Source organism: Anomaloglossus baeobatrachus, chromosome 6 (assembly GCF_048569485.1).
Source record: "Anomaloglossus baeobatrachus isolate aAnoBae1 chromosome 6, aAnoBae1.hap1, whole genome shotgun sequence".
NCBI lineage: Eukaryota > Metazoa > Chordata > Amphibia > Anura > Aromobatidae > Anomaloglossus > Anomaloglossus baeobatrachus.
This window is the reverse complement of record NC_134358.1, coordinates 405,671,601-405,687,227: the sequence shown is the minus strand read 5'-3', so window position 1 is coordinate 405,687,227 and position 15,627 is coordinate 405,671,601. Positions and strand designations below refer to the sequence as shown.

Genomic DNA, 15,627 nt, shown 5'->3' with positions numbered 1-15,627 from the left:
CCCTGTCACCCCCGTGATCTGTGCTCCCTCCCCTGTCACCCCCGTGATGTGTGCTCCCTCCCCTGTCACCCCCGTGATGTGCGCTCCCTCACCTGTCACCCCCGTGATGTGCGCTCCCTCACCTGTCACCCCCGTGATGTGCGCTCCCTCACCTGTCACCCCCGTGATGTGCGCTCCCTCACCTGTCACCCCCGTGATGTGCGCTCCCTCACCTGTCACCCCGTGATCTGTGCTCCCTCACCTGTCACCCCCGTGATGTGCGCTCCCTCCCCTGTCACCCCCATGATCTGTGCTCCCTCACCTGTCACCCCCGTGATCTGCTGTCCGCTCTCCCTCACCTCTCACCCCCGTGATCTGTGCTTTGCTCACCTGTCTCCCCCGTGATCTGCGCTGCGCTCCCTCCCCCACCTCTCACCCTCCCCGATCTGCTGCCTCCTTCATCTCCTGTGATCCAGCTGCCTAGATCCATCCTGTAGGGTAACTATCCCCAATCTCACCTCACACTCCCCTTCCCACCCATCCCCCCTCCCCCCATCCTCTGCCGCTCCTGCATCCACTGCGCCCTCTCCCATCCGCCCCCACCCTATCCCAGCCGCCGTCTCACAATCACAGATGCTCCCTTTATATGCCGCTGCCCCCCCATCTGCCGCCGCCCCATCTGCCGCTGTTTTTTTTTCTATGCCATGGGGGTCTAGTTTCCAAAATGGGGTCACATGTGGGGGAGCTCCACTGTTTTGGCACCTCAGGGGGTCTCCAAACGCAACATGGAATACGCTACTTGTCCCAGACAATTTTGCGTTTGAAACGTCAAATGACGCTCCTTGCCTTCCGAGCCCTGCTGTGCGCCCAAACATTTGATTTCCACCACATATGAGATGTCTGTGTACTCAGGACAAATTGCACAATACATTTTATGGTGCAATTTTTCCTGATACCCTTGTGAAAAAAAAAGCTACCTGGTTGAAGTAAAAATTTTGTGGTAAAAAATTTTTTTTTTATTTTCACGGCTCAACTCTATTAACATTTGTGAAGCCCTCAGAGGTTCAAAGTGCTCAATAAACATCTAGATAAATTCCATGAGGGGTCTAGTTTCCAAAATGGGGTCACATGTGAGGGAGCTCCACTGTTTCGGCACCTCAGGGGCTCTCCAAACGCAACATGGAATACGCTAATTATCCCAGACAATTTTGCGTTTGAAACGTCAAATGACGCTCCTTGCCTTCCGAGCCCTGCTGTTCGCCCAAACATTTTATTTCCACCACATATGAGGTGTCTGTGTACTCAGGAGAAATTGCACAATACATTTTATGGTGCAATTTTTCCTGATACCCTTGTGAAAAAAAAAGCTACCTGGTTGAAGTAACAATTTTGTGGTGAAAAAAAAATTGTTTTTATTTTCACGGCTCAACTCTATTAACTTTTGTGAAGCCCCCAGAGGCTCAAAGTGCTCAATAAACATGTAGATAAATTCCATGAGGGGTCTAGTTTCCAAAATGGGGTCACAAGTGGGGGAGCTCCACTGTTTCGGCACCTCAGGGGCTCTCCAAACGCAACATGGTGCGGCTAACGATTCCAGCTAATTTTCTGTTCAAAAAAGTCAAATGGCGCTCCTTCCGTTTCAAGTCCTGCCGTGCGCCCAAACAGTGGTTTTTCACCACATATGAGGTATCTGCGTGCTCAGTAGAAATTGCCCAACAAATTTTGGGGGTTCATTTAATCCTGCTACCCTTGTGAATATGCAATATTTGAGGCTAAATTAACATTTTTGTTGCAAAAAGTAAAATGTTCATTTTTTCCTTCCACATTGCTTTAGTTACTGTGAAGCCCCTGAAGGGTTAATAACCTTCTTGAATGTGGTTTTGAGTAGCCTGAGGGGTGCCGTTTTTGGAATGGTGTCACTTTTGGGTGTTTTGTGTCATGTAGACCTTTCAAAATCGCTTCAAATGTGATGTGGTCCCTAAAAAAAGTGGCTTTGTAAATTTTGTTGTAAAAATTTGAAATTGCTCATAAACTTTGAACCCCTATAACTTCCTTACATTTTTTTTTTTTTTCCCAAAATTGTTCTGATGTAAAGTAGACATGTGGGAAATGTTATTTATTAATTATTTTGTGTCATATGTCTCGTTGGTTTTAGAGCATAAAAATTCAAAGTTTGAAAATAACAAAATTTTCAAAATTTTCGCGAAATTTCCGTTTTTTTCACAAAGAAACGCAAAAAATATCGGCCTAAATATACCACTAACATGAAGCCCAATATGTCACGAAAAACCAATCTCAGAATCACCGGGATCCGCTGAAGCGTTCCAGAGTTATAACCTCATAAAGTGACACTGGTCAGAATTGCAAAAAATGGCCTGGTCTTTAGGGTCAAAATAGGCTTGGGGCTGAAGGGGTTAATAACATTTTTACAGAATAAAACCCGGTGGTGTCGTGTTCACGTCATTCATTTTTTACTTTAAAGGGAACCTGTCATGTCCCAAAAAGCTATTAGCCAACAGAAATGGGTTTAATCTGCAGGTTAATAGTGTTCTAAAGTCATGTGGTGGCTGCACAGAAAGCCAAGCAGCCGGTAGGAAATGAGCTTCATTCCTCCTGACAGCCTCGAGTCACCACTCATGAGCAGTGTCTGTGAGCATGCCCGGGCACTGACTGACAGCCAGCTTTGTACTTCTCTGGGTACTTGGTCTGTTAGTATAGCGGCTGCACGGCTTTAGAACGCTATTAACCTGCAGATTAACCCCATATTGGATACTAAATCCCATATCGTAATCATTAGAGTTGTGCCTAATTTATGGTAAGGTGTGTATGGAACTCACTGAGTGCGAGAGAAGTGAAAATATCTTGTTCTTGACCATAGTACCCTATGGGATCACCGTTTTCCAGCTGTGGACCGTGGCAACTTCCAGATGTGACCGTAATTAATCTGAGTGATGTCACTGCTGATCGCACGGCTCAGTCATTCTCTGCCTGAAGTTCGCAGAGGGCAGTCATGTTGCATGATCACGCTCTGTGACTTCAGATACGTTGCATAGCTGGAATCATCGTGGCACCTCGTGTGCATTACGTCTGACCTGTCATTAACCCCTTATTACCCCAATTGCCACCACACTAGGGCAATCGGGAACAGCCGAGTAAAGGGTTGGGATTGTCTCATTTAATGGATGCGACAATCCTGAGCGGCTGCAGGCTGCTATTTTTAGCCAGGGAGAGCCCAATAAGCATGGGTCTCCCCAGCCTGAGAATACCAGCCCCCAGCTGTCGGGCTTTATCATGGCTGGGTATTAATATTGGGGGGATTGCACACTGTTTTTTTTTAATTATTTATTTAAATAATTAAAAAAAGCAGCATGCGGTTCCTCCTATTTTGACACACATCCAAAGATAAGTGCATGACTGGGGGCTGCAGTCTGTAGCTGTATGCTTTATCTGTGCTGGGTATCATAATATAGGATGACCCGATGCCAAATATTTTATTTATTTTAGTGAATGAGAGGCTACGGGAGCAGTTACAGCCATGCCACAGCCTCTGTAAGTATAGCACGCTTGCTCCCATCCCTTCTACCACTATTTTTAATTGCCGGATTCTGGTTCCCATAGACTTATATGGGGACTGGCATCTGGACAGGTACCAGAATTTTAAAAAAAATCCAGTTGGACCCACCAGTACCGGTTATCTGCAAGTCCGCCTATCACTAGTTGTTACCAGTGTGATATGTGATGGCTGCTCTCCTGATATCACTGCAGAGCTGTGTGAAATTATGAACTTGGCATTCTGAAGAAGTGGGATGACTTCGAAACGCGTCAACATAAACTGCCTGCAACCTGCACCAAGAGTATTGGTTCCTCAACTGATTCCTCAGCAGCACGGATGAAACCCCATTTTTCCTCCTTTCCTCAACATCTTTCCTGACTCAGTCAGACAGGTTGATTCTACGTACAGACTGCCATTAAAAATCATTGTTCTCGGCAGCACAAAGCCCTGTGTTAAGGTGTGCTGCCGAGAACAATGATGTTCTATGCACACAGAATCATGGTATTAATAATTATTTATTATTATAATTGCTCTATGCACATGGAAGTGTGGGTTTCCTGTCTAAACAGACTATTAAAAAGACTTCTGATCAGCTTTAAGAGGTTATCCACTACTTTAGCATTGATGGCTTATCCTTATGATAAGCCATTAATGTCTGATCGACCGGGGTCCCACACCCTGCACCCCCGCCGATCAGCTGTTTTCATTGCTGGAGCAGCAGCATGAGCCCGGAAATGCTGAGTTCTGGAGCTGCTCCTTCTTCTGATAGCAGCCACAGACGGGTACTGCATGTTTGCCTCCTATTCAAATCAATAGGAGGTGAATGTGCAGTACCCGGCCACCACCACCATCAGTTGACGTGGCAGCTCAGGAACTGAGTATTTATGGTCACCTGCTACTGCTGTTGGCACCGAGAACTGTGGGGCTGCGGGGTGTGGGACCCTGGCCGATCAGACATTGATGGCCTATCATAAGGATAAGCCATCAATGTGAAAGTAGTGGTGAACCTGTTTTAGGCTATGTGCCCACGTTGCGTTGAGGTCCTTGCATTTCTAAACGCATCCTCTTGCAGTAATTGATTTAGCCAAAGTTGCTTTTGACCACAAAATATCACTAAAAACGCATGCGTTTTTACCGCGTTTTTGATGCGTTTTTAGCGCTTTTTACCTGCTTTTCCATTGCCTTTTGACAGATGCGTTTTGAACATAAAGACACTGCTAAATAAAGTTTAAATAGTCAAACAAAATGAAAAAAGGGAAAAAAAAGATTCAAATCTATATTTTGTAGATAAATAATGGAAATAGATATATTAATTAAAATCTCAGCGGTAATATGATATTTATCACAAAAATAGCAATAAATAGATATTTTTCTATATTTTAATGTCGGACTATGTGTGTGTGTAAATGGACATATGATATCATTATTTTGATGTGCAAAAAGCATGCGTTTATGTAGTCCAAAACGCATGTTTTCTGCACCTAAAAAGCAGGAATTTTGAGGTTTCTTGGTTTTTGACATTTCTCATTGACTTCAATGTTAGCAAAACGCACCTCAAATGACAAAAACAATTACATGTTGCTCCTTTAAACGCTGAGTTGTTGACCCATATTTATGCAAATTAAATGCAGCGTTTAAAACAGCGTGGTGGGCACAAGAAATCCCTGTTTCTCATAGACTTTGCTGGGAAATCAAAACGCATGCATTTTGGCACTAAAAAGGTGCAGTTCAAAACGCTGCAGAAACGCATGAAAAAACGCAACGTGGACACATAGCCTAAAGGTAGCTGACTGAAAGTAATTTTAGGCTATGTGCCCACGTTGCGTTTTTTCATGCGTTTCTGGAGCATTTTGAACTGCACCTTTTTAGTGCCAAAATGCATGCATTTTGATTTCCCAGCAAAGTCTATGAGAAAGAGGGATTTCTTGTGCCCACCACGCTGTTTTAAACGCTGCATTTAATTTGCATAAATATGGGTCAACAACTCAGCGTTTAAAGAAGCAGCATGTAATTGTTTTTGCCATTTGAGGTGCGTTTTTCTAACATTGAAGTCAATGAGAAATGTCAAAAACCAAGAAACCTCAAAATTCCTGTGTTTTACCTGCTTTTTAGGTGCAGAAAACATGCGTTTTGGACTACATAAACGCATGCTTTTTGCACATCAAAATAATGATTTCATATGTCCATTTACACACACACATAGTCCGACAATTAAAATATAGAAAAATATCTATTTATTGCTATTTTTGTGATAAATATCATATTACCGCTAAGATTTTAATTAATATATCTATTTCCATTATTTATCTACAAAATATAGATTTGAATCTTTTTTTCCCTTTTTTCATTTTGTTTGACTATTTAAACTTTATTTAGCAGTGTCTTTATGTTCAAAACGCATCTGTCAAAAGGCAATGGAAAACCAGGTAAAAAGCGCTAAAAACGCATCAAAAACGTGGTAAAAACGCATGCGTTTTTAGCGATATTTTGTGGTCAAAAGCAACTTTGGCTAAATCAATTACTGCAAGAGGATGCGTTTAGAAATGCAAGGACCTCAACGCAACGTGGGCACATAGCCTAACAGCCGAGGATGATAGGCTCGAAGCTTTTGAGTGACTAATAGATATAATAAAAAGTGATTTTAAAAGTAAAAAAAAAAAGTGAATAAAAACACAAAAATCTGCATTTTTATAATAAGAGATGCTTTATTATGTTTATTATGGGGGAAAAAGAAGTCACCACAAAATAAAAAATGATCAAAAAGTACCCAAAAAAAAACTAATAAAAATGACATCCAGCAAAACACAAGTCCTCACACGGCTCTGCCTACAAGTTATGGCAACACAACAAACTAAAAAAAAAATTCTTTATTTTTTAAAGTGATTTTAATATAATAAAACATAAAACACCATATACACTTACAACCATAAGGAAGATGTGCATATAAAATATATCGTGGGGTGAAGGAGTTGAGAATTAAAAAAAACAAATAATCAAAAAACAAACAAGTGGAACTGCTGTTTTTCATCAAGTCTCCCAAAAAGTAGAATAAAAACTCACATGTGCCTCATAATGCTACATGTGAAACTAAAGCGGGCTTTATACGCAACGACGTTGCTAACGAGATGTCGTTATGGTCACGGAATTCGTGACGCACATCCGGCCTTGTTAGCAACGTAGTTGCGTGTGAAACGCACGAACGACCGGTAACGATCAAAATTACTCACCTAATCGTTAACCAGTCGTTCTAATCCCGATTATCGTTGCTGTTGCAGGACGCAGGTTGTTTGTCGTTCCTGCGGCAGCACACATCGCTATGTGTGACACTTTAGGAACCAGGAACATCACCGTACCTATGGCCACCCGCAATGAGGAAGGAAGGAGGTGGGTGGGATGTTCCGCCTGCTCATCTCCGCCCCTCCGCTTCTATTGGGCGGTCGCTTAGTGACGCCGCTGTGACGCCGAATGAACCGCCCCCTTAGAAAGAAGGCAGTTTGCCGGCAACAGTGACGTTGCTAGGCAGGTAAGCATGTGTGACGGGTCCTAGCGATGTTGTGCGCCACTGGCAGCGATTTGCCCATGACGCACAACCGACGGGGGCGGGTGCTTTCACCAGCGACATCGCTAGCGCTATCGCTGTGTGTAAAGCCCGCTTAAGGCCTCATGTGCACGATGAGTTTTTTGCTGTGTTTTTGGGTGCAGTATGTGGCACAAAACTGCATACATTTCCTTCCCCAGCAAAGTCTATGAGATTTCAGTTTTACTGTGCGTATCTTGCTTTTTTTATGGTTATAGTTTTGTATTGACCCCAAAACTGCAGCATTTCAATTCATTTTGCGTTTTTCACCCACTGGTAATAAAAAATGCATCAAAAACGCATGGAAAACGCATTCGTTGTTGGCTGCATTTTGGGGCCACAAGGTGCCCTTTTGTGGTGAACACAAAACTGCAATGTGCGGACATACCCTAACAGTTTGTCCCCCAAAAAACAAACAGAAGCAAATGTTATAGCTTTTAGAATATGGTGAGACAAAGAACACATATTTATTGGAAAAAGTAGTAAAATATATTTTGGACCTATATAAATTTACAATCATTGTATCTGTGATGATGTCCAGAATATAATCAACAGCTATAGAAATGGTGCAATAGAACCATAGCAGAATTTTTCTTTTCTCCCCATCCTTTTCTGACCATGAATGCTAAAAAGAGTATTCTCAAGATTAGGAGTTATACCTGGGATGACTTCCGAATCGTTGGGTGTATAACTGCTGAGACCCCTGTGGATGTGAAGAACCAGTTGCGAACATTGTGGTGGTTGATCATGTGCACATCCTATTCTTTGGCACTTCTATAAGAATGAATGGAGCGGCGGTGCCCAAGACCCATGACTGATAACTAATGATCAGCGAGCACTACCATGCTTAGGTCTCATAACTAGTGATGAGCGACCACTACCATGCACGGGTGCTCGGGTCTCATAACTAGTGATGAGCGGGCACTACCATGCTTGGGTCTCATAACTAGTGATGAGCAACCACTACCATGCACGGGTCTCGTAACTAGTAATGAGTGACCACTAGTCATGAGCAGGCAAAACCATTCTCGGGTCTCATAACGATCAGTTGGAAGCTTCGTTGAGCATTGTTTTGAGCATTTTTCCCAGAAAAAATGCTCGAGTTCCCCATTGACTTCCATTATACTTGGGTACTCGACTCACGCCGAAGCGTCCTAGTGCTTGTTACGAGTAGCGAGTATGGTAGTGTTCACTCATCACTACTGACAACCACTCTATTAACATGAGCCACAGTTCTCAGTATGGGCTGGGGTAATATTTGCAGCTGGCTTGTGCGAGGATCGCATCATATTGCCCGGACAGTAGCGAGTCAGCTTCATGTATTTCTATACATCCGACCTGCTCCTATTAGGAGAGCCGCCAGCCCGTCCAGACAGTGTGATGAGATCATGATGCGAGTCACATACAAGCATAGGCGGATTATAATGAGGGCAATCTGGGCTACCGCCCTGGGCCCGAGGCTCCAGGGGGCCCATTCAGGGCAGTTAGTAATGAAGGCAATCTGGCCAGTTGTTCGGAGCCTGAGACTCCGGGGGGCCCATGCCCAGATTGCCCTCATCTATTATCAGCGGTGCACCAGGCCGGGAGCGATCCTGCTGCAGAGTATAAGCTGCGGAGCCACAGGAATACCCCTGTGGCTGGAATGTATTTGCTCCTGTGAGTTGATGATGTCACCGGAAGGGGCGGGGCTTCCTCCTCCAGCGCGGGAGCTTTGATCACTGTTCCGTGTGTACTGTGGCTGCTGGAGAGGCTGAGGTTTCTGGAAGAACTGAAAGGACTGAGGGGCTGCACCATGGAGCGAGGGGCTTCATACACAGGAGTAAGGGTGAGTAATGTGAAGAGGTGTTTGTTTTTTGGGGGATCGCAGTATAACTGGATTTTCCAAAATGGGCCTGCATATTAAAGGGAACCTGTCATGTCAAAAAAGCATTCTGACCTACAAGCAGGAGCATATGTGAGCTGCTAACCCCTTCCTACCCATCCCTGTGTTGTTAAATTGTGTAATATGAAAATAGTAAAATAACGTTTTATTACTTTCATATTCCCTGTGTAAATGAGCAGGGTCTCTAGCCCCATGGGTGTCACATCGCCCTGTGGGCTTCTACATGCTTTCCATGGTATCACACCCATATGGGCGTGATACCATGGATTTACATGAACGACGTCACTTCTGCAGCTTCAGAATCTCACGTGTGCACTTACCATTCTCGCCGCCTCATCCTGGTGTTTGCTGGTTGGCTTCTGACGCGCACTGAGCATGCTCAGAAGACTCCTGTGGTTCCTGTCATGCGCAGTGCGCGTCAGAAGCCAACCAGCAAACACCAGGATGAGGCGGTGGCGAGAATGGTAAGCGCGCACGTGAGATTCTGAAGGAGCAGACGTGGGGTCGCTCACGTAAATCCACGGTATCCCGCCCGCAGGAGCGTGATACCATGGAAAGCATGTAGACGCCCACAGGACGATGCAACACCCATGGGGCTAGAGACCTATGCTATTTACATAGGGAGTATTTAAGTAATAAAACATATTTTATTACTTTCATATTATACAATATTACAAGAAAGGGATGGGTAGGAAGGGGTTACTAGTTCACACAGGCTCCTGTTTGTAGGTTTTAACGCTTTTTTGACCTGACAGGCTCCCTTTAAGGATTGTACAGTATGGGCCTGCATAATGGGGGATTGTACAGTATGAGCCTGCATATTGGGGGATTGTACAGTATGAGCCTGCATATTAAGGATTGTACAGTATGGGTCTGCATATTGGGGGATTGTACAGTATGAGCCTGCATATTGGGGGATTGTACAGTATGAGCCTGCATATTAAGGATTGTACAGTATGGGCCTGCATATTGGGGGATTGTACAGTATGAGCCTGCATATTGGGGGATTGTACAGTATGAGCCTGCATATTGGGGGATTGTACAGTATGGGTCTGCATATTGGGGGATTGTACAGTATGAGCCTGCATATTGGGGGATTGTAAAGTATGAGCCTGCATATTAAGGATTGTACAGAATGGGCCTGCATATTGGGGGATTGTACAGTATGAGTCTGCATATTCGGGGATTGTACAGTATGAGCCTGCATATTAAGGATTGTACAGTATGGGCCTGCATATTGGGGGATTGTACAGTATGGGTCTGCATATTGGGGGATTGTACAGTATGGGTCTGCATATTGGGGGATTGTACAGTATGGGCCTGCATATTGGGGGATTGTACAGTATGGGCCTGCATATTGGGGGATTGTACAGTATGGGCCTGCACATTGGGGGATTGTACAGTATAGGTCTGCATATTGGGGGATTGTACAGTACGGGTCTGCATATTGGGGGATTGTACAGTACGGGTCTGCATATTGGGGGATTGTACAGTATGGGTCTGCATAATTGCATAATGTGGGATTATACAGTGAAAGTGCTGCATATTGGGAATTGTGCAGGGAAAGGGTGATTATATATATATATATATATATATATATATATATACAGTATGTAATATGGGGCTGGATAGAAGAAGGGGCGATCTTGTATGTGTGGGGCTGCGTACTAGGATGCTGTGCAAGAAAGGGGGTGATGTTACACTCTTGGGGAAGGAGGGGGTGATGTTATGTTACAGTTGTTAGGGGGCTGTGTACTCTGGGGCTTCATGCTGGGGTACTACCTGCTAAAGGACTGAGTTGGGAAGGGTTAGGGTTAAATTTACTTGCTTGGGGCTGCAAGCTAGGGGGGCTGCATGGAGAAAAGGGTGATGCTGCTTGCTGGGGGGCTGTGTGGTGAAGGGCATAATGTTATATGCATGGGGCTGTATAGGGAAGGGGATTATATTAGATTATATTATACGTGGGGGGCTCCGTGCTGGTGATGCTGAATGGGAAAGGATTATGGTTAGTTATGTGGGAAAGTGGGTAATGTTTCATATGTGGAGAAGGGGGTGATGTTACGTGTGTAAAGAAGGGGGTGATGTTACGTATGTGGGAAAGTCCTCCCTACCCCACAATTCATTATATAGTCCTCAGTGTCTTCCCATCCCACAATTCATAATATGGCCATGATACTGTACTCCCCTAACCCACAATTCATTATATAATCCTCAGTGTCCTCCCCACTCCAAAATTCATTATATGTAAGGTATGCTAATGTACATAACAAGAGAGGGAACTATGTAATATATTGTATCTATATCTGTATTTGTAGCTTTGTCGCCATAAACGGAGGGGGGGGGGGGGGGCAGGCACAATTCCTTGCACAGGAGCCCCAAACTGTCAGTGTCCGCCCCTGTGAAGACGGACCGTTGAGTGGTGACCTGTTCTGTGGAGGTGCCTGCCGACCTGTTCACTAGCAGCAAGCAACGGCGGCACACTATGTGAAAGGGGGGGCAATGGCGGCACACTATGTGAAAGGGGGGGCAATGGCGGCACACTATGTGAAGAGGGGGAATTTTTTGTAAGGTGGGGGGGCGAGGGTGTCTTCTATCAAAGTGATCTGGGGCATCTGATCTATGTAGTTTCAGTCCTCCATTTCCAATACATACACTGTGTACATATACATATATATATATATATTGGAAATGAAGGATTGAAACTGCATGGGTGACACACCCCAGCACACTGTGCCCCACTGGCCCTTCCTCCATCTTGCATATTTTCAATGTCTGCCTCCACATACTGTGTGTGCATCAGGATATTCTGCATGTATCATGATGTATGTAGTGGATATAATGGAGGGGCGCACACAGTGTGCAGGCCGGGGACATCTGTCCACACCAATCCCATACCCCATATATATTTTCACTACTACAAAAAGGCCATGTGCACATATTGAGTATTTCAGTTTTTTTACCTCAGTATTTTTTACAAATACGGAGGTAAAAAAGTCACCAAATACTGAATATGTGAACATGACCTTACAAATAATGAGGTAAAAAACTCACCAAATACTCAATTTGCACGTGGCCCAAGGCCTCATGCACACCTTCAGTATTAGAGTTTTTGTTACCGTATTTGTTAAGCTTTGTTCACATAGGGTGGTTTTGCAGGTTTTTTTCCATTTTTTTTTCATTGGTTTAATGCAAATACATGCTAATAACAAGCTGCAGCTTTTGCTCAGATTTTGCCGCAGAAAAAAACCACCCTGTGTGAACATAGGCTAAGGTCATGTGCCATGTTCAGTATTGGTGAGGTTTTTTTTTTACCTCAGTATTTGTAAGGCCTCGTGCACACGCTGAGAATTTGATGAGTATTTTACTTCAGTATTTGTTAAACTATGTTCACACAGGGGGGTTTTTGCAGTTTTTAATTTTTTCATTTTTATATTTTTTTTTTGCAATAGTCTTGTTTACAGATTAAAGTTGGACTGTTCAATACTAGGCCTTAAGCCCCTGTCACACACAGCGAGATCGCTAATGAGATTGCTGAAACATTTGTGACGTATCAGCGACCTCGCTAGCAATCTCGCTGTGTGTGACAGGCAGCAGCGAGCGGGCCCCTGCTGCGAGGTCGCTGATCGTGACAAAACGATCAGGACCATTTTTTGCTCGCTGGTCTCCCGCTGTGCAGCACGCATCGGCGTGTTTGACGGCGGGAGACCGACAAGCCCGGGCAGCGTCGGACTGGCTACCGGAGGAATCTCCAGTAATGCCAGGCCTGGATTCAGTTACCTGCACTGCACTCCGGAGCTCTCACCTGAGCTCCGGAGTGCAGCTTAGACTGTACCGCGAGCGCCGAGTGACTGATTCCCCGGCGATTCCCCAGTTCAGTTCATGACAGCTGCAGACAGGCCGGGCTGATCTCCAATGCTCTCACCTGAACTCCGGATTGCACCCCGGCCTGTCCGCAACTGTTATGAACTGAACCGCAATCGCCGGGGAATCAATCACTCGGCGCTCGCGGTTCAGTCCTGCAAACGCTGAGATCAGACCAGGCTGCAGCTGAGAGCTCCGGAGTGCAATGCAGGTAACTGAATCCAGACCTGGCATTACAGTAGCCAGCAGGGAACCGTCGTTACATGAGTCGCTGGGTGCTGGGGGCTGATCTCTGATCGCTGTGGAGATCTGCCTGATTGACAGCTCACCAGCGACCATGTAGAGACGTTCCAGTGATCCCTGCCAGGTCGGATCGCTGGTGCGTCGCTACGTGTAACGGGACCCTTAGTGGTTTGGGGGTTTTTTAGCTGAAGGGTATATTTATTAATTAGTGGATGTTTTTTAGGTTATAGTTTCACCAACTATTTTTCAGAAATTATCTGTTTCAAGTGTATGATGATGGACCCGTCACATGACCCGTGTGTATGGATGGGGGGGGGCACAGATCCTGAACAGCCAGGGGCCCTGGTTACCCTTAATCCGCCCCTGCATACAAGTGTGACTCCAGCCTTAGTGGCGCTCTCAGGGGCCGAGACCCTAGTGATTAGGAAGTTATCCCTTCTCCTGAGGTTAGGGGATCATTTTCAACCATAAGAATAACCCTTTAATAATTAATCAATAAGCTACATGTCCCCAAAACTGATGAACTCATGTCAATGAAAAATAAAATGCCCTCATATAACATCACTGAAATAATAAAAAAAAGTTATAGCTTTGGGGTAAAACACATCCTGAATGGGTTAAAAAAAAATCACTATATGAAGTGAGCCCGAGCTGCTGTATGTCCCAGCACAGGGGAGGTGTGCAGAGCGCAGGAGCAGTAAGCAGGGGGCACAGGGTACCTGGCTGGCAGTGCCCCCTCAGCTGGGTGCACGCAGGGTGCCGGCTGTACAGGGAGGATCCGCGCTGCGCCCTCGCCACCATATTGCTCCTCCTCACGGCCTCCGAGACTCGCAGTGCGGGCAGCATGGCCGGCCGCTGTCACCGGGCACGGATCGGTCACCCGGGAGTTGTGCTGTGGGAGGGTTTGTGAGGAGGAGGGAGCGGGAAGGCGGCTGCTGCCTGTTCTGCGTGTAGCCCCATAGGTGTCACTGTGGTGTAATCCTCAGGCAGGGCTCTGGTATAAGAGGGGCATGTCACCCCACACTGGTGTAATCCTCAGGCAGGGCTCTGGTATAAGAGGGGCATGTCACCCCACACTGGTGTAATCCTCAGGCAGGGCTCTGGTATGAGGGACATGTCACCCCACACTGGTGTAATCCTCAGGCAGGGCTCTGGTATAAGAGGGGCATGTCACCCCACACTGGTGTAATCCTCAGGCAGGGCTCTGGTATAGGGGCATGTCACCCCACACTGGTGTAATCCTCAGGCAGGGCTCTGGTATGAGGGGCATGTCACCCCACACTGGTGTAATCCTCAGGCAGGGCTCTGGTATAGGGGCATGTCACCCCACACTGGTGTAATCCTCAGGCAGGGCTCTGGTATGAGGGGCATGTCACCCCACACTGGTGTAATCCTCAGGCAGGGCTCTGGTATGAGGGGCATGTCACCCCACACTGGTGTAATCCTCAGGCAGGGCTCTGGTATAAGAGGGACATGTCACCCCACACTGGTGTAATCCTCAGGCAGGGCTCTGGTATGAGGGGCATGTCACCCCACACTGGTGTAATCCTCAGGCAGGGCTCTGGTATAAGAGGGACATGTCACCCCACACTGGTGTAATCCTCAGGCAGGGCTCTGGTATAAGAGGGACATGTCACCCCACACTGGTGTAATCCTCAGGCAGGGCTCTGGTATGAGGGGCATGTCACCCCACACTGGTGTAATCCTCAGGCAGGGCTCTGGTATAGGGGCATGTCACCCCACACTGGTGTAATCCTCAGGCAGGGCTCTGGTATGAGGGGCATGTCACCCCACACTGGTGTAATCCTCAGGCAGGGCTCTGGTATGAGGGGCATGTCACCCCACACTGGTGTAATCCTCAGGCAGGGCTCTGGTATAAGAGGGACATGTCACCCCACACTGGTGTAATCCTCAGGCAGGGCTCTGGTATGAGGGGCATGTCACCCCACACTGGTGTAATCCTCAGGCAGGGCTCTGGTATAAGAGGGGCATGTCACCCCACACTGGTGTAATCCTCAGGCAGGGCTCTGGTATGAGGGGCATGTCACCCCACACTGGTGTAATCCTCAGGCAGGGCTCTGGTATGAGGGGCATGTCACCCCCACACTGGTGTAATCCTCAGGCAGGGCTCTGGTATAAGAGGGGCATGTCACCCCACACTGGTGTAATCCTCAGGCAGGGCTCTGGTATAAGAGGGACATGTCACCCCACACTGGTGTAATCCTCAGGCAGGGCTCTGGTATAAGAGGGACATGTCACCCCACACTGGTGTAATCCTCAGGCAGGGCTCTGGTATAGGGGCATGTCACCCCACACTGGTGTAATCCTCAGGCAGGGCTCTGGTATAAGAGGGGCATGTCACCCCACACTGTTGTAATCCTCAGGCAGGGCTCTGGTATAAGAGGGGCATGTCACCCCACACTGGTGTAATCCTCAGGCAGGGCTCTGGTATGAGGGGCATGTCACCCCACACTGGTGTAATCCTCAGGCAGGGCTCTGGTATAAGAGGGACATGTCACCCCACACTGGTGT

The 15,627-nt window shown here is 46.5% G+C and overlaps 1 protein-coding gene across 1 annotated transcript in view; it reads right to left on the bottom strand.

Moving 5' to 3' along the window:
- SUGCT (succinyl-CoA:glutarate-CoA transferase) overlaps nucleotides 1–13,984 on the bottom strand; it is a 1,764,969-nt gene extending 1,750,985 nt beyond the window's left edge. The window contains exon 1 of the mRNA XM_075316596.1: nucleotides 13,815–13,984. Coding sequence (XP_075172711.1) covers nucleotides 13,815–13,941 — 127 coding nt within the window. The 5' untranslated portion in view covers nucleotides 13,942–13,984. The remainder of the gene's footprint in view (nucleotides 1–13,814) is intronic.
- Nucleotides 13,985–15,627: the final 1,643 nt, after the last annotated feature.